This window comes from Brassica napus, chromosome A7, assembly GCF_020379485.1.
Source record: "Brassica napus cultivar Da-Ae chromosome A7, Da-Ae, whole genome shotgun sequence".
NCBI classification, from domain to species: domain Eukaryota; kingdom Viridiplantae; phylum Streptophyta; class Magnoliopsida; order Brassicales; family Brassicaceae; genus Brassica; species Brassica napus.
In genome coordinates, this window is record NC_063440.1 from 12,824,467 (window position 1) to 12,848,451 (window position 23,985).

Consider the following 23,985-nt stretch of genomic DNA (forward strand, 5'->3'; position numbering starts at 1 on the left):
AAATTGGCATAATGGGTTAATATATTTGTTTATCTCTTAAATATATAATCCCTGTATAAAAAATAAAATAATCTTTTTAATGATTTTCACTAAATATATTTTAAACAAAATGGCCTAAGGGGTTAACAATGGTTCAATTTGGACCTATCGAATGGGTTTTAAATTTCTGTAGATCATTAAATGTATTAAAAAAGTAATGGTATGTTTTGTAATTTTTTTAAAAAGTCGGAGGTATAATCCTAAGAAAGATTCTGCTTTAATAGTATAGATGTCATAAATTCCACTCAACTCGGATTGAGAGGAAGAAGAGTGACAAGATTATTACCACCAGACTATATTATCTTCTGTGTATTCTCTTATATTAAAAGAATAAATACTTACAAAACTGACACTTTAGTGATTTGAATTCTGGTTGAATTGATGAATAAACATGTAATCACTATACCACTTAAAATAACATACTAACTAATATTATATATATATGATTTATACATTACGGGTACTCGAAATCGAACGAAACTAAACCGAAACATCATAAATACTTATTGGATATAAGAATTATTTATCCAATATACACAGAACCGAACAGTGTCTACCCGAATATCCCAATGCCCAGGGATAATCAGAGTCGGAATGCCCCGTTAAAACAATTTAACTGAATCGAAATCATAATAAAAGACTAAACCCGAACTAAAGAATTGATTCGGTTTTATATATTCATTTATTGATAAACTGGATCGAGCTGAAAGACCGACCGTATCACCATCAGTCTAAACGGAGTCAAACTCGCATAAATAGGATATTGTAGTAGCAATTGCAGACCTTAAGTGAAAAAAAATGAAATAAACACTTCAAAGTTTTATTCAAGTTTTTCTCTCTCTTTGCATAAGAGAATTATATATAACTGATGCGCTTAAACCACAACTAGAGTACTACATCCTAATCGAGGCGGTCACGTTCCATCATTAGTATGATTCGTTTCCCAGAAGTGCTTAAATCAGACTCGTTACGTTTCACACGAAAAGACGAAGACAATGACGACCACTCCTCCTCCGATGACGAAAACAACTTCGTTTCTGCGTCATAGAAAACGTCAGATTCCGATGATGACGTCGTCATCGAATCCAAACTGGTATTGTTTTTTACGTCGCGGGTCTTACTCTTCTTGAACCGAAGCAATGGCTTGAGAAGACTCCACCGGCCCCAAGCAGTAGCAGTACCGGAGTCGTGTGTTGTAGCTCGAGCTGATGAACATCGCCAATATGGAGTCGGTGGTGGTCCTGTAGAGCGGGAATCTTGACGCGGTTGGAGCTTGAAAGAAGGAGGAGGAGCAAAGGGAGAGACTGCGGGAGAAGACGACAGAGACGGTGGAAGTTTTGTTATTCGGAGAGTAGAAAGTTTCTTGGGAGGTTTAAGGAGAGTGGGACTATCGTCATCGGGCTGGGTTCGGGTCTTGGGTATACCGGGTCGGATCTCCCAGCTAAAAGGCACTGCTCCGGGTCTCTTGAAAGGACCTTCACCATCTAATTCAACCATTGACATAGAAACACACACACACAAAGAACGTTTCTCTCTGATTTGTTTGAAGGATATTACAACAACCCCTACTTATACTTCAGCGTTCAGACAGTTTTATGTGAAACTATAAAAGATTCAATGGATTTATTTATGGTATTACTAATGTTTTCTATATTAGATTGGATATGTATCAAAAACCTTCTTTTTACATGGATAATGGAGAATCTACGTAACTAATTACGTTTTTATCTTATTCACATTTTCGGAGGATCACTCTCTCAGTAAAATATTAAAGAGGTAAATCTCATTTGTTCAAAGTAATATGATATATTACTATACATACTGGTTACAAAAAGTATATATCTAGATTATATTATACCATTTATTATTTGTATATTTTGTTGTTATATAATACAATATCTCATATATATTAATAGAGAAACATTTAAAATGTTATAACATGTAGTTTGTAGTAATTAAAAAAGTATTATGCTGAGTTGTCACGTAATTAGAATGCTAATTTTGTTTACATGGCGGTTTGAGATCAATTGAAAATTTTGTTAGTCCAAAATTAAATTGCTAAAAATATTATATTATATAGTATGTTTATTATGGATCATTCATTTATCAAATTGAAATTATTATATATTATTTCCTTAAATAAAACATACAGAATTACCTAATATGATTAAAATATATATGACAATTAATGATTTTAAATAATAAAGATTTGGTAATAGTCTGTATACTTTATATCATTTTTGTTTACTTAGTTATTATTAAAATAATTACAGAATTACATTAATCATATAATAAAAATTTAGATTTTTTTGTATATGTTGTATTTTGAATTTTTCAAAACTAGTATAAATTAGTAAAACTGTTAAAAGTCTCACATAAACATTTACGATCAAGGTTTAATTTTTCTATAATAAGATACAATGATTATAAAATCATATGAATAAATAATTTTATTTTAATAGGTGTTTATGTCATATCGTTTAAATTAAACTATACATCATATGAAAATACATACTTATATTGATATTTGCGTTTAACATATATTGAAAAGTTAATATTTTGATTTTGAAATCTTCATTGTTTTTTTAAAAATGATTATAAATTATAGAAACCACTAAACATTCCACATTTAAAAAATCGTTGGTATAAATTTATTATACAAATATGCAAATAATCATAAATTCATATGAGTAGAAACTTCATTTAATAAATATTCATATTAAAAATATACTATATATCCATGTTAGTATTATTTAAATTTAATTATATATCATATACGATAGATAATATTGATTGTTTTGATTTATTTATCCTAAAATGATTGTGAATAAATAAATAAGAGCGGTTGTTTGATTTATATATGCACGCCAGTTTATTACATAATAGTAACTGATTTCTTAGTTAATAAATATATAATTATTATTATTTTATTATTTCATAATATGCAGAAAACCATAAAATAAGTAATAAATATAAAATATTTATTCTGCACAATGCGCATATCTTAACCTAAGTATGTATCTCTTTAATAATTTTAAATTTTAAACATTTTCTAAATCTCATGCCAAAACAAAATAACGAAATGAGAATAAACTCAAAAATGAATATTTATATCGAGCAATAACCAAAATAAAGAAAAAAAACGACACAAAAATGAGAAAAATATTAAAGATAGATATGATTTGCACGTGAACGTAAACTTATTATGACTATAATAACTTTTAAATTGCTAAATCATGATATAAAACCGAGCTGACATAGTTTCATTGTAACCAAATAGTAGGCCTGAATTTTTCTGGCCTAAACGTTAGATTCTTATGCGATAAGTGATTTTTTGACCTAAAATATTTTTTAAAATGAGATCACCTTAACAAAAAAAATTAAGATTATTTAAAGACCAAAAATATTAATTCGATGAAAAATATAAATTTTGTTTTTTCATACAATATTTCTTAAATAATTTTCATATAAATTCACCAATACAGGTCTTATCATAGTTAGGTAAATATTTACGAAATGAGAATGACAATTGTTTTGTAGCTTGAGGATTGTAATTGTTGTGATTCAAAAATGTCTTCTTTTTTTCCTGGTCAAAGATTCATTTAACCATGTCTTTCACAGATGGGTTCATAATCCATTGTGATTTGTTGAATGAAGTCAAACATCGATGAAACATCTCTACGCTACAAGCTATAATAAGAGCATTCGATATATATATTTATATAAAACAAACAGAAAAAAGACTAGGATAGCACCAAACCAAGTTTATATTCCCAAAGTAGCACTTAAGGTTCAAAATCACAAAAATAGGTTTCATTAAAGAGGTAAATATACACTTATACCCTTTAGGTTAATTAATCCAAACCTTAGGGTTTAGAGTTAAGGGGTGGGGTTTTGGAATTAGGGTTTAAAATTTTATAAAAAAAAATATTAAAATAAAAAATAAAAATTTTAAAAACAGTTTTAAAAAGTATTTTTAAATTATAAAAAGAAAATTTGAAAAAAAAAAAAAAATTCGAAAAAAAAATTATAAAAATTTCGAATCTGAAAACATATAATCTGAAACTATAAAAAAAAAAATCTTTTTTTCATTTTTTTAATTTTTATTTTATTTATTTTTATTTATTTTTGTTTGTTTATTTAATTTTAAACCAAGGGTATTAGAGATATTTTACTTTTAATGAATGTCATTTTTGTGACTTTCTCCTTCTAATGCTATTTTTGAGACATAAACTTCAAAAGGTGCTATTATTGACAATTGCCCTAAAACAAACTCTATTGTTTTTCTTTTTTTTTGGGGGGCTATACAATATCCCCCATGTGTTTTTTTTTGGGGTGTATATAAAGATGCAAAGGTAGCTACTGTTCAAAGGAAAAATGAGAGAAGAAAAAATGATAAAGACTCCAGGAAACTCAAAGACTAATTATGTATAGAGATGAGCACACAGACACAAAAACAAACAGCTACTAAGTCTCTTCAAGTGTCCTCTACCTCTTAATCAACCATTGCTAGACTGGAAGCATACTCTTCTCAAACCTCTGAATCGAAAGACTCGGGAGGTTTAAGAGAGTTCCTCTTTGTTGAACTTATTCCATGCTTCCTGTTCAGTGCAATTTTGCATTCAGTTAAACAATTAAATAAGAAATACTTGCTTGAAGCTGAGTGTAAGCTTCGTGGATTATTGCAAGAGATAATAAACTAAACCAGATTTCTTCCAATTACTACTAACACTGTGTTAGTAACGCAGAAGCTGGTTTAGTTACTATTTTTTTTTTTGAACATTGTTCCATGAAACTCTTACCGATTGATCCGGTGGGGAACTAAAATTCGACTGCCAACTTTTGTCTAAATTAGATTCTAGCGAGATATGCTCATTCAGATCCAGTGAGAAAATACCTTCAAAATGTCAAAAACCTTTTCGGCTATATACTTTTGTTCAAGGGTGGCTCCTTTCTGCTGAACTTTATCGGGATGTACATACAGCGTTGCCTTCCTATAGACTTTCTTGACTGCTGAAGAAGTGATCAAATCTGTCAGAGAAACAGCTTCCCAACCACATCCAGGCCAGAGTACCTGTCATCGTTCAAAAACAGAATCAGAACTCAGTGAACTTATTTACAACTTTTGTTCTCGTCATTAAAACTCACGATTTGCAAGGAAGATAACAGCGCACGCATGTTTCCTTCTTTCCCAGTCGCCCAACGCCTTATCTCAGCATCAACACCCTCAGAAATCCTCTGAAAAGCAAAGATCAACAAGGAAGCCATCAAATACACCAACAAGGAGACACACACTATGTAGATTTTGAAAACAAAATCACTAGAGGAAATGTCAATAACAGGAACAGCATTATCATAATGAAGATTTGTAAATCCCAAAAAACGTCATTGTCCACATATAAGCACTGTTGAAAGATTAAAAGAGAAATGTAAAGAGAAGGCATAGCTTACAGTTCTCTGTTCTTGTTCAATCCGAGATTGATGATCACGGTTATTCATATCAGCTACAGCTTGTGCCTACATTTTGAAAAGGCACTGAATAGTGTAAAATCATCTAGAACCAAAATTTACGAGTCAAGGTTTGCACAAGAAGTTTCAAAGCAAAAACCAAAACAACCACACATACCACACGGCTCTTTGTTCTCTGTTCACGATCCCATCTAGCCTTTCTACGTTCATCACTTTCCCCTGGGATTTCCTCAAATTCTCTAAATATAGGATCCCCTGTGAAGAAGAAGGAAACATTGCCAAGAAAGTTAGACCACAGTAGCCAATAACTGAAAAAGGCATGTTTCCACGACATCTAACCTCCAAAAAGTGCAGAAAAGTCATCCACCAGGTTAGCTGGAGCAGGTGGCTTCTTTGCACTAGAAACCCCATTAGGCGTCTTTTTCGGCACGTTGACTGCTGCTTGCTTTCGAGTTGCCTTTTGCAGCAGAAAGAAGTATTAAGGATACACATGTGGATACACATTTTTTCTAATTTTAAAGAATGGAACATATATTGAAAGTGGTTCCTACTTCAGTTGTCGCCCGTGATTTTGGTACACTGCTGGACCGATGCCCAGAGCTGAAAAAGGAGTCAAGATCATCCGCACCAAACTGTTGTTTCTTTGTTCCAGCATCTTCAGCTTCTCTGAATTTACTAGCAGTGTCAGAGGCGGAGGCACTACGTCGCATAGTACTACTACCCATGGCAAAGTCTTCAAGCTCGTCAATTGAAGACAATCCAGAACTCTTAACTGTCAAGAAGAAGGAATACAGTAAACAACAGCTGTGAATTAAGGTTATCAAAGAGATTAAGTAACCTCTGTCGACTTTTTGCGTTGGTTTAGGGGGAGGCTTGAGCTTTGTATTTGATGGTTTTTTCCCCTGAGAACTGACAGAAGCAGCAAACTCATCAAGCGGATCCACGAACAGACCCGAAGAAGAACGTGCTGCAGAGGTAGTTGATTCTAGAACCACAAAAGGGTCAGCATCAGCAAAGTTCGATGATGCACTAGTCTTGCTGAAAAACAAACCAACAACAAAAAAAAAAAGAATCAATTCAAACACATTCTATACATGACAGAGGTATCAATGCTTGATAAACTGGAACACAAACCTGCTAGTGGTTTGAGAACTCCCACCAAAACCAGGAATCAACTCATCAAAACCATTCTTCCCAGAACTACTCTGGTTCCAGGTCTTGGATTCAAGACCAAACCCACCCATATCACCCAGCAAATCATCAACCCCAGCAGCATCTTGCTTCGTAGACGAAGAGAAGGCCCCAAATATATCATCATTTCCAACACCAACAGAGACAGGCACAGCACCAAACAAATCAACATCATCAAAACCCCGCGCTGAAGAAGAAGAAGAAGATGTCTTCATCCCAAAGTTGGTGGAGAACATCAAAACGTCGTCGTTTAAAGACGAAGACTTGGTGTTAGTAGGCTTGTTCAACCCACCACCAAAGACATCGAAATCGTCGTTGACAGATACCTTATTGGAGGAATACGACGTCGATTTGGGGTTAACACCACCGAGATTGTTCAAGCTCTGAGGGGTGGTGGTGGGAGGACGCTTGGAGGCAGCCATGGGAGCAGATTTGCCTTGGGGCTTTATCCCGTAACGCTCCGTTAGAACACCAAACTCGTCCATTTTCGAGAGATTGATTCCACAAAATTGATAACCCTGTGAAGATGGGAGAGAGAGATATTCTCTGGATATTGAAAGGGGATCTCAGAGACGGAGAATAATAATAAGGAATAAGAGAAAAACAATCGTCTCGTCTACTTTTTTTTTTCTCTGTGTGGGAAAAAAATCTGAGAGGCACCGACGAAGACGAATGATGGGTGGGTGGGTCCTCTATACAGATGGCTTCTTTTTGCTTTTTTTAAATTCCCACACCTTCCTTTTATATCTCTTCTTCTTTTTATATACATATATATTCGATTTTAGATAAAACAAAAAGATTTCACTGTAACTAATTAAAAAATATCATTTCAATTGTTGCTTATATGATGAATTGATGATCCAGTCACATTCCCACTTTGAAATTTTTTTAGTTGGCTTGTACGCATATGCACCTACATTTTCTTTTTCTTTATACATCTCATGTATTTGTTTTTGAAATTCAAAACTTGTATTTATCAGTGAGCTAGGCGATAAGGAGGAAATAAATTTCCAGGATTTATTTATAGAAAAAGGGAAAACATAATCATAAACATTTATGTTTCTATATATTTACGTGAAATACTCTCTTTTTCTCGACTGGCAATTCATTTAGAAAGTTAGATAACACCACCCACTATGATTAGCATCTAGCAATCATCTACTGTATATGTGAATCAACTTCAGTACTGCTATGAGAGAGTAAAAAGGCCAATACGAAACCAAACTCTGAAAATTTGTACTGATCATAATTTAAAACTAGATTATATTATAGTATGATTATTTGACTAAGTTTCTCCAAGAACATAGAGTCATAAACACAAGTACAAAATCGACCAAGCATAAGATGCAGAAATTCTAAGTCTTTTTAGTTCATGAAGTTGGAAGTATCCTTGAATCTTCTTTTAGTGCTAAACACATTATCCTGTTCTCTAATTCATTCAGTGCCTTTTCGATTTTGACTCAGAGAGCATGTATCCAGAGATCTTGTGCATCTCGTATAACAGCCCAGCAGAGAACAAAAAGCTGCAACCCCAAAACATTGAACAACAAAGCAAAGCAACCCACAATTGTTAGCTAGAGAGAGAGAGAGAGAGTAGCGGAATAGTAGTAACATCGGTTGAATATTGAGAAGAACTAGTGTCAGTCTTACCAGGTTGTAATACAAACTCGATGCACCGTGCTAGCAGCTACAAGAGCTATGATCTCCGCAATAACCACTTCCAAAAATAAACGAACTTTTCATCAGCAAACAAACTTTACGCCATAGTTTTCACAGTGATTATTCTTGCATAAGTTAAGAAATGACAATAAAGAAACAGATCAATTAAAATATCTAATCTTCCCCACATCCTGGAATTGATTCACAAGGTTACATACATGCCCTTGAAACACTCAAAAGCAATATTTTGGGGATTATCTGAGTCTCTGAACTAAAGAAATCAAAAAGTCCTCAAACCAGACAGAGAGTGATAACAGAAAAGAGAAGTGTTTTTAACAGATAATTGATTTTATCAATAATGTCCATGTCAAAGAGAAACAGCTACCTGCACCCCAGCTACTCTTCGTGCCAGAAGACTCCTGGAGATTTCCTATGAACTGCAAATTAATCACATCACATTGGCCCAACAATGTCCAGGAATTTAATAAACCAAATATCTCAAATTTTTGGAACTGGATCAAGTTTCAAAATAGACAAAGATGATAGCTTACTGTGAGAGAGAAGAGAAAGAGGAGGGAGCTAGTGAAGCCTCCAAGGATCGTGAACAGCTCCGAAGAAGCTAATTTCCCTCTGTACACTTCTTGAAGCGAGAGGACCACCGTAAACAGAAGCATGGATCCAAGCATCGATCTTCCACCTCCCGCCGCCGCCATTGATTTCTCCTTAACTCTTCGCGAAATGAAACATCCTCTCAGGAAAGAAAAAAATCTAGAGCGACAACCTTTTGAATGATCGGAGAATGTGATTGATTACCTTGAACGAAAATAACCCTAATAGATCGGAGCTTCCCTCTTCTCCTCAGGTTCACGGAAAATGAAGAAGACGACCGACGAGGCGGAGTAATACTAAAGTAAGAGTATTACAGAAATACCCTCACTCCCGAGATTTTATTTTACATCTAAACTTTCTCGTTTTGATTAAAGAGTTCAAGACAAACAAATGATTTGTTTCCTCCTACTTGAGTGTTGTTCAAGAATCTAGCTTTGATGATGGATACGTCAAAAGAAATAGAGGTACACTTTTGTTAGCTTTTGTTTGCCTCGGTGGTTGTGATTGACACTACAAAATCTAATTGATTTTGCTTTGTTGGAAACATGAATAAACTAAGCTCTGCGGTATCCCCAGTGATCCTTGTCTCTCTGTTGCTTTTGCCTCCTGCATGTCTGATACCCATCATAATATGTTATAACCTCAGTGTCACCAGGTGAATCTCCAAATTTTTAAGGAAAAAGTGATGGATGTCGTTTTGAGAAGACTAACCATAGAGTCAATCCTACAGTACTGGTCACCACTCGGATGGAATCCCAAGAACTATTTGTATCATAAGTTTTGGTTATACATATTATGATTTTGAATAGAAAGTAATGAGATGAGGACGTTGAAAAGCATGATCAATCTATCAGTGTCTTCAGTCCAAATGTTCCAGGAACGCTGATGCCTTCATAGGATTCATAATTCATACAATGTTAACAATTTTCAATCCTTTTATAATAGAGAAAGATTTAAGTAAATCAAAATTATAGATAGATACGGATTATTAAAGAAAAAAAAAACAATTAATCAATCTAATATAAGACGATTACAAAGATACAATTTCAATTTCTGTTTAACCGGGACACATAATCTTTCATTATTCATCATGTCATAACAAAGGAAGAGAAAAGAAAGAAACACTACTCGGAGATCAAACGACAATCGTCAAAAAAAAACCTTGAAAAGGGAAAAAAATGGCAAATGAACTACTACTATATATTAACAAAAAAAAAATGAAGCAAGCAGAAGAGGGCAAACCAAACAAATAAAAATACATAGAACTCTAAGTTCGAACTGTAGTAAAAAACAGCAAACAATATGATATATGATCATGATCATACTCGTATCACACGTGGGCTTGTGGGTGCTAGAAGGCATTCCAATGATCAGAGCTCCGTGGTGTCTCTGCTGTATTTGTCGTTGTTTTGAATGGTCCGGTAGAACCGAACGGGTCATGGTCATCAAACCCAAACCCGTGACTGTAATCAGCGTCTCTAGTACTTCCAATAGAATCGAATCTCGTCAACGAGGCTTTAGGTGTCTCGGCCGCGTAGTTGTTGCTAGACGAATCATAGCTTTGTGCATTGAAGGAATCGTATCTCTGATAGTTGAATGAATCAAACCTGGACGCGAATGGGTCTGGCTCGCTTGTGCTGCGCATCGAGTCTGAGCGTGATAGAGAGAAAGCGTCATTGTTGTTGCTGTTGAATGAATCGAACCGGGAGAAGGTATTGGAAGAGAAGTCATCGTGTGCGGCAGGTGTACTTGGGACAGAGTCGAACATGAAGGGACTTCTCCCTGGGAACAAGTTGTCTGAACGAGGAGTCTCTGATGCAAACGGCTTCCCGCCAAAATCAGACGTGCTATAAGCAGGAGTGCTTGGGACAGAGTCGTCGAAAAAGGATTTCTTTTCGGGAAACATGTTTCCAGGATAAGCAGGAGTGCTTGGAACAGAGTCGTCGAAGAATGATTTGCCCGCGTAAGCAGGAGTGCTTGGAACCGAGTCATCGAAGTACGATTTATTGCCTGAGTAAGAGGCAGTGGTTGTTGCTGGAGTGCTCGGGACAGAATCAGCAAACAAGGAAGGTTTTGCAGTGAAACCGTCGTTTGCATTTGCCGAGGGGCTTGGGACAGAATCAGAAAATATAGATAGCTTTGGAGGGAGGAAGTCGTTTGATAGGGTGGAGCCAGTTTTTATAGGCTTGATGCTGAAGTCATCGAATCCGAACCCGAATCCAAAACCACTATCATGCTTCTCGTGATCCTTGTCCTGCGTAAACACACAACACTCAAAACAATTAGATTAAGAAGACCAGCATCAATATTAATTTAGAGCGCATGTGCACATTATACCTTTCCGTTGAAGCTTGAAACTGAATCTGTTTCATCGTGAGAGTCATAGTTTACAGTTTTGCCAGCAGAAGCAGTAGATTCGCCATCATCATGGCCATTTTCACTGAGACAGAATTGAGTACAATGTAGACAATGTAAGTCAAGTCAGATGTTTAGGAACATGGTTTACTCTATTTTTACTCACTCATGACACACAGACGGTCTAAGAAAAGAGGCCTACCTCCTCGTATCTTTGGTTCGGGGTGAATCGTCAGCTTCAATACCCTTTCTAGCATCAGGGTCATCCAGAGACCCGTTTCTATCATTTTTACCGTCTGCAGATGCTGGATCCTTTTCAGAAGCCTCTTCATCACTGCTTGGCTTTTTCTCTGTTTTAGACTCAACATCTGAGGATGAAATGTCTTCACCTTCATTTGAAGAGGCAGTAATTTCTTTCTTCCAAGCCGATGATTTTTCCTTTGGAGGGGCTATGACGTTTTGAACATCAAGTGTAAGCTCCTTCACAAAGACAAACCCTGAAAGTAGAGAAAAATTAGTATGCCAAATTCAAGTGTTCGACTTCAAAATTCATGCTTCCTCGATAATATTGATTAAACATCTTAAGCCATGCTTCCTCCATAATCTCATCTAACAAAGATAACTAAATCGAAACCGCAAGTATACCTTCCTCCTCTAGCTTATCCCATTCTTCATCCCAATCCGCAGAACCTTCCTGGATTCCAGGCTGCCAACCTGTGAAAAGCGAAAAAAATGAATACATAAAAAAAATGTATACCATTGTATAGAACAAAAGTATTTCTTGCAACAATACATAAAGAGCCAAATATACTGAGTTTCGTGTTGTGCACAAGCATCAACGTTTAATCAAATACTTAAATAATAAAATTACAAGATCCTAAAATCAAAAGCCACATAATATTGTAACCATTCCTGCCACTGATTGAGAGAATACAATATTAAAAGTGTTATTTCATTGGAGTCAAGAAGGGGTAAATCTATACCAAAAGGAAGTTCCACCAGAGTAGTGGGTTTGCCACGTACTCCATATTGTTTGCAGCGCTCATTCAAATTTCTAATCAGTTCCTCAAGGCCTGATTGGATGTGTTCAGTGCGCTCCTACAAGACAACATTCAGCTAACTACAACCACCAATCACAATCAATCAACGGGATAGCACGCGTGGCTTACCTTAACAACACCATCATCAAGCTTGCCTTCTTCAAATTTGACTATTGCCTGGTACAATTCCATTTTCTTCTCCTGCAATTTAAAGGGAGGTTTATCATATTTTTAAGGAGACATATAGCTCGCAAATAATTCAAATTAAGCCATGTTACTGGGATATTGCTTGTAAACTACCTGTATATCACGGAACGTGGCCTCTTCAATAGTCAATTTAGAGCCTACATTGCCAGACTTCTTGTATTTCTCCTCATATTTCTTTGCTAGAGATTCAAGCTGGATTACAGATTTGGTATGTTAAGTAAACAAAACTGGATGTGTAATACCATTACAGAAGCAGCACAGTGCCACGAAAACTGTATACCTCACGTTTATCACCCGAGACTCTCTCCGTAATCTCATTGTACCTGTTGTCACATCTGCTCTTATATAAAACCTGTCACCCAAGGAACCAAAGGGTGAAGGTCAAAGAAACAAACTTATCGTTGGTAATAGTAAGGAAGTTCCTCAAAAGAACTATATTCCTCGAGCTTTTAAGATCACTTCAGCACAAATCAACCAACAAAACTATACAATAATAATACTGTCAAACAGGTGTTTGCCACTAATACTGGATCAAAATAAGCAATTAAAACAACATTTTGGGAAAGAAAAGACCAACCGGAATAAGCAGAAATACTTACAAGTTCCTGCATCTTAGCATGGAAGAACTCGATTTTTTGCTTGGAATCAGCTATTTCTTTTTCAAGCTCATCCACCTGATGACCAAAATACAAGGATTTTGAGAAAAGAAAGAGCAGTCACATAAATTTCTAGGCTATGTCAAATTTCAGTCAATAACTGATCTCCTATGCGAAGAAAGAACACAAATTGCCAGAAGTAGTATCAAAACAGGTTTGCAAACAGTGAAAAAAAGGAATTATGTATAGTTTCCAGAGGCTGTCTGATAACGCTAACCTAAAAAAACTACCACATTGGCAAATTAGAAAGCAAATCAGAGAGAAACCAGAGAGTGCCTTTTTATCAATGGCAGTTGCTTCTTCAAACTTCGAGTTGAGTGAATCCTGCTCCTCTTTACTAAGTTGATCCACCAGATGTTTTTCCAGCTCAGGCATCTTACGCTTTGGCTGAGTGGGCTGGACCATTCCATCACTAGGTGAGAGAGGAACCGGTCTCGGAGGCTTTCCTTTGGGAATAGCTGGTGGCCTCGAACCCCCATGAAGTTGATGATGTTGCGCACCTACAATATTTGGTCCAGAAATAAACATGCCGCCAGCAGAAAAAATGCAAGTAATACAGAAAAGGTTTGGGTGATGCCATACCATGTGGATGTCCCCAGGACGCATTGCCATGTGGCGCCACAGATTGACCAGGAGAGGTAAACATGCTCTCACTAGATATTATGGTGCTTGGGAACACTGGGGGAAGAGGTCGGCCCTCTCTATAACGCTCCATTAGATAGACAGCAATACAAAATTCCCTTAGAGAGAGCATGCTATCATTATCTTGATCGGATAAATCCCAAACCTGCTTCAAAGCCTCTGTAATACCAAGGAACAGCATTGGAAACACACATAAACTGTCTACATTCCCATAAAACACAAAAAAAGTATACATAACGAAACAAGCGTCACTTAATTAATTAAAATGCATGTTCACCATCATAACAACAAGCTCAAACTGAAACAAGACCATTGATAACGGATGAAGTAACAAAAACGAAAATGTAGCCTACCTTGCGGGAGCTTCCAACTGAAAAACAGATTGCGAGCTTGGTTCCCGGTAATCTTTCCGTCCCTATCAGTGTCAACTTGCACAAAAACCTTGGTATACTTCTGGACATCAGCTGGAGTCATTTTTGGCCAAGGGGCTTGTGAGTGGGAGTGGGGTCGGGGCCGGGGCTGGTGGTGGGGTTGGTGGTGAGGTAGGGGCTGAGGTTGGTGGTGAGGTTGATGGTGAGGTTGGTGGTAAGGCTGGGAATGAGGTTGGTGTTGAGGCTGGGGTTGGTATTGGGGTCGGAGCTGAGCCTGACGCTGGGTCATCTGACTAGAAGCTGACATTCCAGCTCCAACAGTAGAGCCAGTTGTACCAGAAGCTGCACCGGAGGGAGCAAATGGCTGGCTTATTTGTCCAGCAAGCTGATTCTGAACCCCAACAGGATGCTGTCCCAAAGAACCATGTTGCGGGATTGAACTTTGCCTAACTATAGACTGTGCAACCCGAGGAGCCACAACAGTTCCAGAAGACACAGATGAGATGGCCACTGTCGACGTAGTTCCAGTAGTAGGTTGTTTTGGCTCCGTGGAACCAACTGCAAACACATCTCCGAAAAGTGAGTCAGAGGCAAAACCGTTTCCTGATGCCGCCAGTTCCTTGGGATTCTTGCCTACCAATTGACTGGATGGCACATCTAGAGCACGAGCACCTGAAGGAGCAGAAGAATCTTGGGGCTTGTGCACAGGCGCTGATTCTTGAGGTCTAGCGGTTGTAGAGCTTATTACTGCTGGTGTCATATGCGGTGTTGGTATATGGTTAGCAACTGAATTAGGTGCAGTACGAGGCGCACCAGCCCCTCCAGCTGGCATACCCTGGCTTTGAAAGTTTTGCGGTGGTTGAGCCGGACGTGGCCCATTAAATTGATTCTGCTGGCCCGGGACTACTTGTTGATTACTAGTGCTTACGGTGCCGCCCATTTGACCTCCCCTCATACCAGCCGCTACTGATGATGGCATCGATGTAGCTCCCTGAGCTTGTGTAGCAGGCACAACTCCCCTGGGCTGTGGAGAGGGTGTTGCAGCAAGATTTATCTTGGGAGCAGGGATATTAGCTGAAGCAGGACTATAAATTGCAGCCTTCACTATCTCAGGCGTCAATTCCCGTCTACTTTGTGCCACAGTTACCAACTTTAAAGCATTGTAGAACTCCGCTCGACCAAGGTAACCAGCCTTTTTTGCATCCGCGTAGGACCATACCTACAAGCATGATAAAAAAAAAAAAAAAGCTATAACATCAACATATACAAAGATTAATAATAGCCACAATAGGAGCTGAAAAACTTATATATGCACAAATCTGCAGAATGTTGTCTACAGTCCAGCAACGTATGATAGAATTCAAATACATCTAGATTGCTTCTCTATTTCAATATTTCCACTAAATAGACTACAAGCTCCCGAATGAAAAGAGAGGCTTCATCTAGATCCAATTCAAAAGGAACCTGAGCAAGGACGTTCTTAGGCAAATTGGAGGCTTGGAAGAAAGCGACAGCCTCAGCACCACTGATACGACCATCTCCGTCCAAATCTGCTCTCCTGAAATACGTATCGAACAGATCCTGGCTCCCCGTCGGCCTCGGCGCCGCCATTTGGAAACGGAGGATGGTCCGGAAGACAGTGTCCCACAACAAGATGCGTGGAAAAGCCCTAACACATGAGGCTGGCCGAGTCCAATCGTTAGATCACCGCATCGCGGGGAGGTTCGATTGGAAGGAAGGAGAAATGAGATCGGTGGCGGTGAAGATAGCGACGGTTACGAGAGGCGGAGAGGATGATGATGATGATGATGATCCCGACAGAGAAACAATCCAATTCCCGGGGATTTGAGATGGAAACCGGTTCAGCCCGATGGAGGAGGAGATTTTGGGAAAGTTATTTGATGAGAAAAAAATAATGTTATTTTGTTAAATCGCATAACTACCTCGAGATGCAAATAATAATACGGACAGAGCTTATTGCTTTAAAAAATAAAAATAATATACAATTTCCTTTTATTATATTATATCAGCTTGCTCGACTGATAACGATGTCTATGATCTCAGAGAGAGATGTAATATGAGCAAGTTCTCTGCTTTAGTAGTTCTTAACTACTCATTTCTACTATACGACGGCGTTTACTCATATCTACCCAGTTTCAAGAGCTCTTGCTCCAAGTCCTCAAAAGGTTAGAGGTAGAGATTGATTGTTTGTAGTTTTTGCTTTAGTTTTTGGTTTTTGTTTTTGCGAAAATCATTTTTTATCCAATTAAGTTTTTGGTTTTAGTTTTAGTTTTTGTTTTGTAAAAACTATGTGAATTGCCAATCAAGATTTTCAATAAATAGATTCTCTAAAATTTAGGAAAACTAGTTTTTCAAAAGTTTAACTATTTAATGAAGAAAAACCAAAAACCAACTTTTTTGAGTTTTTATGAAAAAAAAACGAATTTTGATTTTTTTTTTGTAGAAACTTCTATATTTTAATTAATCAAATAATTAAAAAAAAATATTTTCATACAAATAAAAATATCATACAATTTGTTTACATAAGATATCATTTAAAATGTGAAATATTTTAATTTGTGTTTCATATCTGTAAATAATTTTTTATAAATAATATTATTTAATTTTAAAACTTAGTTATTAGTTTCTATAAATAAGATAATTATATTATTTTAATAATTATTAATCACATTAAAAATGACGAAAATTATAAAAACATAATATATTTTATTAATACAATATATTGTATTAATCCTGAAATATAAAAATTACCATTCAACTTAAAGAAAATATAAATAATTTATATAAAAAAAATTATAATTAGATTCAAAATTTTATGTATTTTATTTTTATATAATTTATAATATTTATATAAGAAAACTATTGATATTCAAGTTTTAAAAATTAAAAATAATTTATATAAGAAAAGTTTCTAAGTAGTTTCAGAATTTAATATTTTTGGTGTAATTTATATATATTTTATGATTTATATTTTACTATAATATATTTTTATAAAAATATAATAATTAAAATATGTTATTTTAATTTATTTTAAAATAATAATACAGTATTTTGATAAATTTTCATTGTAAAATCTAAATATTTATTGCTATTTTGTTGTATTATTTTAAAGAAATGTATTAATTAATTTTTGAAAAATAAAAAAAATTACAGCAAAACCAAAAACCAAAATCTAAATCTAAAAACCAAAAACCAAAATTCAAAAGCTGAAAACCAAAAACCAAAAATTGAAAACTAAAAACCAAAATCTAAAAACGAAAAACTAAAACTAAAAACTACTGAAACAATCATCACCTCAGACTTTTATGCTCCTGTTACAGAACCTGAAGCCACTGAGCCAGTATTGAGTTGCATAGTGTGATGAAGTTTATTTTACACAAAATAAGCAACGCCTTTGTCAAATTTATGTCATGAAACAAAGGTCTATTTTTTTTGTCACAACTCCAGTTTTTTTTGCAGTTCAAAAGCTGGTACTCATCTAAAGTTGGTTTCGCTTTAACCAATGGACCTTGGCTATTGTCACTTGAGTGATAGCTCCAATACGATGAACCCGCAGTTCGATCTCCGTTGGCCACCAGTGCACTCATGGGACTTACATAATAGTCGGTTAACCTCGGTCGCCAGACACTGTAGATAATTAAAAAGAAAAAAACGTTTGTTTCGCTTTGGTTGCCAAATTTTTAAGAGGTATTATGCATAGGTCGCATAACTCCTTTAACATCGTTCTCATCCGGCTCTGACTCTTATCTTTGTCAGAAGCATGTGATTTTCAAAGATTCATAGCCAATGTTTGAATGCATCATAGTGAGCTACTTTCTGAGGAACATTGGCTTGAATGAGAGAGCAGGAGTGGTTCTACTCGGGAGACATTGGGGTTATACACAAAGACGGTTACTCGGAGGTCAAAGACCAGTCAAATGATGTGATCATATGCTACTATTGGTACAAGATTTGCAAAGTGGAATAGTAGTTTTCTACCTTATATTACAAGTGTACTTTCTTGTTAGCTTTGGCTATTTTATTGTCCTCATGAGTTGCGTTTGCAAACAAAAAGAGATCCTCTGCATAAATTCTAAAGAAGAACAAATTGTCAAACAAAGAAAACATGAAGCGATTGATTTTGAAAGCAAAGAGAAAAGACATTGTCCAGAAACTGGTGTTGAGATGGGTTTTCGTTTTTGATGTAACGGGATGGTCCATTATTAAAATTGAGCCTTTATAAACTTAATATGGCCCAGAACCTTTGCTATATTTTTTTATGGCTCATTTGGGTGAATAACCAAAACAAAAATGTAAATTAGGTAAGTGGACATTTTTTTTATTAATTGGCAAACCAGGAGAAAGAACTGCATGGAAAGTCTATATTATCCTTGTTGCAATCGAATGAATCCATCTCTATTTTACCTGCTACCGGCTTCTTCTACTTCAAAAACCTCTTCTTCAGCTTCTTCTATTTCTCTCTCTTCTTCCCCGGCGACGAAGCTTGCCTCTGACTACTCTTCTCCGGCGATCCACAAAGCTTTCTATTTTCCGACGCCGTTGGTTCACCATCCTCCGGCTAGAAAAGGCGACTTCACCACCTCGTTTTCCTCACTTCCACTTTTTATGGCTCTCTTCTCCTCAAATGCTCCTCCGACCAAGAGACGCCTCCTCGTGTCTCAATCGCCGACAAGAACACGACAGATCCGGGCTCACGCGAGTGGATTCCACATAAACCTAAGAACTTGAGAATCTTGCTGTCCTCAAAGATCATCACCAGACCCTAGTCAGCAAACAAACAAACAAGAAGTACTTGCTTTCTCTAAGATAAGCAGAACAAAGTTGAGACCTTTTCCTCTTCAAGATTGTTGGATCCAAAAATCTGAATCATATCTTCCCCTTCCTATGTCGTTAAACTTTCTCTTATACATTTTAACAGGTGGAACACTCATTGGAATATTTCCAGAAAACTAAAAATAAAATTGCAAAATTCGAACAAATAACCAATTCACATACACGAGTCTGATCTTTGTTCTTGAAAAAGAGGAACCTTTGTTGAAAAAAACCGAGACATCACAACATAATTCTCATTTTAAAAGGAAATGAGAGAAAAGCCCCATTACCTATTGAGATAACTCAGAACATAAACCATATCTTTTCCACTGAAGATTCAAGAAACCTGAAATCTGTTTTTCATTGTTCTGATTCTTTTGAAAAAAATCAAACCCCCAATAACTCAAGTATTGTTGTCCTCGGGTTTCTCTGGAAACAGAACGGAGAAGAAACAAAAAAAAGAGTGGAAAACGCTTCACCTCTATTTTCAACTGCTAGAAAGACGCATCACATCTGTTTTTTTTCATCGTGAAGTTTTCCCTTAAGACACTGTAGTTACAGACTATCATATAAATGTAAGAAGAAAAATGAGATATGAAGATTTCAGAGAGTTTTAACATGAGATGGAGAAAAAAACATTCAGAGATGAGAAATTTTTTTTGAGATTGAGACATAAAGAGGTTAGTAAAGCAAAAGAGGATGAGTTTGGTTTAATAATGGCTATAGATAAGTTTTTACAGTTTTGATGTGTGTAATAATGGCTACAGATAAATGAAAAGGAAGAGGATGAGTGGAGCCTTTTTTCGATTTCATAGGAGAATTTCTTTTGTCAAACAAATCTATACTTCAGATTAAGTTTTTAACAAGGAGAGAGACGAAATGGTAGTGGTAAAGATGGGGTACCGATTTGGTCAGTACTACACCTAAGTCTAAATATAGGGACATATTCGTATTAATAAAAAATGTACAGCCTCCATGTCCATTTACCTAATATCAACTCATAATTTGTATATCTACCGCAAATTCCCTTCTTTTTTATTAACATTATTTTTGACAAGTTACATAATTTATTTTACTATCTTATTCATATATGGTATTTTCAATATTATATTTTCAGAGTTTTTGTTATTTTTGTTTTCACTCACTCACTTTTTATTAAAGGTGTTTTCTTATTTCAATAAATCAAACAGACCACATGAAGCCAGAGTCCTCTTTTCTCATGATCAATTTTCGTGGTCTTTTCAACACTGAAAAATGTAAATATAACGAAAGCCAGAAAATTCTGCGAAATATTGTTGATGTTGATACAAATTTCATCCGACATCAACCAAAAGAAAATAATTTCAAGTGAATAATCAAGAAGCTTCCTCTATCATATAGTTTGAGAAAGTTTATTTAGTAGCACTAGTATATAACTTTAATAATCTCTTGTGGTCGGTTTTACATACTTCAAAGTTGTTTTCGTTTTAAAGGAGAAAAAAATATTGCATAAAATTTTCACGACGCACTAATTCATTCAAAATAGATTGTAGTCGAGGTCAAAGTCCTATAGAAGATTAAAGGCGTGGCTGCGAAAGAATGGTCCACATCAATCAATCTCTTGTAAGATATATATGCTCCCCGCTTGATGTGATATCGTCACCCAATATATTACTCGATTTGTAAAGCAAGTATATGATTCTTTGATTTCTTTATACGAGATTTTATTAAACACGCCTTATGGTTACATTATTATGAATAATTTCCGATGACAAAATGTGCTCATCAAGTGAATGAGTTGATTATAGCTGGTTAAACAGTTGAACTATATATTTATTTTAGGTTGCTGAAATTTTGAATTTATACTATTATCTGAGAAGTGAATATGCTGATTTATTATTTTTTCCATGATTTTAAGTTTTTTTTAACAGTGTATAAGTATGTTATTACACATTATGAAAAATATTATTTTACAAACGATAATTTTAGATGCCTTATGAGGATTCACGTCTGACTGCATCACCTAAACCACCCTATGGGATCCACGCTTGGCGGTACTTCTTGCGTCATATTGCAGATCTCTTGTAAATATTTTTTTCAATTAATTCGTATAATTTCGTCTATTCTGGAAATCAAAACTCAGACCTCCTGATGTAGAAGCATTAATGAACATTTAATCAAACCACTGGACTAATGAGACTTCCACTCCATGATTTTAGATTTATTCAATAGTTTTTTATAAATATTTTATTATATATCTTAATAATAAACAGCTTCAGAGACATGATAATTACAATATTTCATCTATACAAAAATTTAATATTATCTTATTTATCATTGTATTTAAAAATATTCTTAGCTAAGTCAATGGTTTTAATAAATAATTTTAATAATATTTATATTAGATAATAAAATAGTTAATTATTACCTACACAAACATTTGATATTATCTTATTAAAATAATATAAAAAGATGGTTCTCTTATATGTTATAAAAGGATTATATATATATATATTTTTTTTTGGTATTAAAAAGTTATATCTTTTTGGATTTTGTTAATATAAAATCATCGATAGCATAGACAGTTTATTATTTTAATTTATTACTGCTTAGTTTAAAAAATATATTTTTAACAATTGTAAATTTTGCTAATATGTATTACCACCAACTGGTTACCACAAAAGCTCATGTATATGTTCTACCAATACAAAGCAGTACACGTTTACATGTCCTAAAGAAACATACAAAAAACTTGCAAAGAAAAAAGATGAATATTTTAAAACATAAAACATTGCCTAAATATCTTCAAAATTTACATTTATTTATTTATTGTAAATCATATTTTAAAAAATAAATATAATTTTTACATATATATATATATATGTGTTATGTTGTTATTTGAAAATAATATTTTCTATTATAAAGTTAAAAATTAAGATGAAAACATTTTATAATTAAATATTAATTAAAGAAAAACATTTGTAAAGATATTTTAAAAATATTTTTAATATGTGAGAGTTAAAAAATTAATTCAATAATAAGCATATATATTTTGATTTAAAATTTTCAAAAACATTTTTAATAGAATATAAACATTCATAAGACGATTATGCCCGCATGTGAGGGTTAAACATCTAGTTAACCATTATATATTAATATACAGTAAAGTAATATTTCATCTATTTATTGTGTAATAATTTGAGTTCAAATATGGTCACATGTTACTGAAAATGATTACTACAGGATATTTTAAAGCTATTCAAATTTTCTTACTTTACTACAGGATATTTTAAAGCTATTCAAATTTTCTTACTTATTCTTCATGTTAGGGTCCTTAGGGATAACTTATGATTACTAGGTATTCACCATATTGCAATATGACAGAAACTTTTATTTTGGATAAAAAGTCAAATAACATCAGATATAGATTAGGAAAAAGTATTAGGATATAAAATTCATGCTTAATATATATATTAGAAATACATGTGAATAGTATTGATAGCGGATTAGATAATACATAATTCATGTATAGAACAACTAATGGATAAGATTCAGATTTGTGTTCTAGTAAACAAATGGTTGTATTCATTATTTCAGAAATTAAAATTATAACACATAGATTGTAAACTGAAAACTACAACGTTATATATAAATAAATCTCTGAATTAAAAAAAATCATGCAATAGTCTAATATAGTTATATTAATTTTGAGAGTTATTTTTATAATTTTAATATCACTACACCAGTTAATCAAAAACGTTGGAGAATTATCAAGAGTAATTTCAAATAATATATTTCTCATTTCATAGTTTTCAGTCAAATTCTGTATTTTTGTTTTATTTTTGTTTGGACAAGAAAATGGTAATGATTCGAATCGATTCGATTACAAGTTATTAATAATAATATACCACATGAAAAATTAGAATGCATGTTCTTGCCGTCTCGTGTCACCCAAATCATTACTTATTGAAATCAAATAGTCAAGGCGTGCATCGCTATACTCAAATAACCACACGAGCCAAGTGAGTCAGGTCCGCTGCTCCAAGACTATTAATTATGAAAATAATAAAAGACACTTTATCTTTCATTATTTTCTTCCGTCGAATCAAATGCTCCATAACAAATGGAGATTAGATAGAATATTTAATCAAGATATTTACACATATACTGAAATTTGGATTTTAAAAATCGTTTTCTGCATGTTTTGTTTATTCCACCTTTTGCTTTTGTTTTTTCACAAGACTTTTACTTTTGATCCCCCCCCATGCAAAGATAACGTTTTAAATTAATTCGAGCATTAAATTTTTGCTCGTGGTTCATGTGGTGAAGTTATGTATCATTAGTAGTACTAGATCGTTTTTCCGCGCTACGCGCGGATAATATATTTTTTAAAATTTTTTTTTTCATATTTTTTTCACATGTAAATTATCATCTTAATTTTAGATTAATTGTGTTTATTTAATCAATTGCAACTTACTATTTCTACTTTCATTGTAAATATTTTGTATAAATGAGAAAATTTAGTTTTAAAATTTTATTTATCGTTTTAAAATTTTATTTATATTAATCTCAAATAAGTTTCTATTATATGAAATGAAAAAGAGTAACCTGACTATCACAGTAAAATTAAGAAGATAGTTTGAATTACTTTTCTTTTATTATGTTTGGCAAACTTTACTTTTGTATAAGATTCGAAACATTTTAGGAATTAAAATTTCATATAAGTAAACACATCAGAACAAACAAATTTGTTCAATAATGCACCTGCATTTATTATTATTGTTTTACGTAAATTTTATAAATTAATGATTAATAACTGTTTTAAAACTGAAACCGTTTAAAATTTGTCTATGCATTATTAAATAGTAAAAATATTAAATTATAAAATAATATTAATATTGATTGGAAGTGACGTAATAATATTATTATTAGTGA

The 23,985-nt window shown here is 34.1% G+C and overlaps 4 protein-coding genes and 1 long non-coding RNA gene across 5 annotated transcripts; all 5 read right to left on the reverse strand.

Moving 5' to 3' along the window:
• Positions 1–939: 939 nt before the first annotated feature.
• LOC106369458 lies at positions 940–1,536 on the reverse strand. The gene has a single exon (XM_013809609.1). The coding sequence runs from the start codon at positions 1,534–1,536 to the stop codon at positions 940–942; it is 597 nt and encodes a 198-aa protein (XP_013665063.1).
• Positions 1,537–4,268: 2,732 nt separating this feature from the next.
• Positions 4,269–7,381, reverse strand: LOC106371068 (auxilin-related protein 2). The gene is made up of 9 exons (XM_013811091.3): positions 6,643–7,381; positions 6,347–6,546; positions 6,060–6,280; positions 5,848–5,965; positions 5,666–5,763; positions 5,491–5,556; positions 5,188–5,277; positions 4,937–5,113; positions 4,269–4,640 (listed from the first exon to the last, which is right to left on the reverse strand). The coding sequence occupies exons 1-9, from the start codon at positions 7,182–7,184 to the stop codon at positions 4,602–4,604; spliced, it is 1,551 nt and encodes a 516-aa protein (XP_013666545.2). The 5' UTR covers positions 7,185–7,381; the 3' UTR covers positions 4,269–4,601.
• Positions 7,382–7,945: 564 nt separating this feature from the next.
• LOC106370128 (protein KRTCAP2 homolog) lies at positions 7,946–9,462 on the reverse strand. The gene is made up of 5 exons (XM_013810194.3): positions 9,172–9,462; positions 8,910–9,087; positions 8,744–8,795; positions 8,350–8,416; positions 7,946–8,222 (listed from the first exon to the last, which is right to left on the reverse strand). The coding sequence occupies exons 2-5, from the start codon at positions 9,069–9,071 to the stop codon at positions 8,138–8,140; spliced, it is 366 nt and encodes a 121-aa protein (XP_013665648.1). The 5' UTR covers positions 9,072–9,087; positions 9,172–9,462; the 3' UTR covers positions 7,946–8,137.
• Positions 9,463–9,969: 507 nt separating this feature from the next.
• On the reverse strand, positions 9,970–16,202 carry LOC106371067 (epidermal growth factor receptor substrate 15-like 1). Its single transcript, XM_013811089.3, has 13 exons — positions 15,703–16,202; positions 14,221–15,457; positions 13,808–14,026; positions 13,502–13,725; positions 13,169–13,243; positions 12,850–12,921; positions 12,663–12,761; positions 12,492–12,563; positions 12,306–12,420; positions 11,968–12,036; positions 11,525–11,819; positions 11,305–11,407; positions 9,970–11,221 (listed from the first exon to the last, which is right to left on the reverse strand). Exons 1-13 carry the CDS (start codon positions 15,847–15,849, stop codon positions 10,319–10,321), a joined length of 3,630 nt encoding a protein of 1,209 aa, XP_013666543.2. The 5' UTR covers positions 15,850–16,202; the 3' UTR covers positions 9,970–10,318.
• Positions 16,203–18,556: 2,354 nt separating this feature from the next.
• LOC106371066 lies at positions 18,557–21,871 on the reverse strand. The gene is made up of 2 exons (XR_007314924.1): positions 19,088–21,871; positions 18,557–19,000 (listed from the first exon to the last, which is right to left on the reverse strand). It is a non-coding gene; the product is annotated as an uncharacterized LOC106371066 (long non-coding RNA).
• Between the last annotated feature and the right edge of the window lie 2,114 nt (positions 21,872–23,985).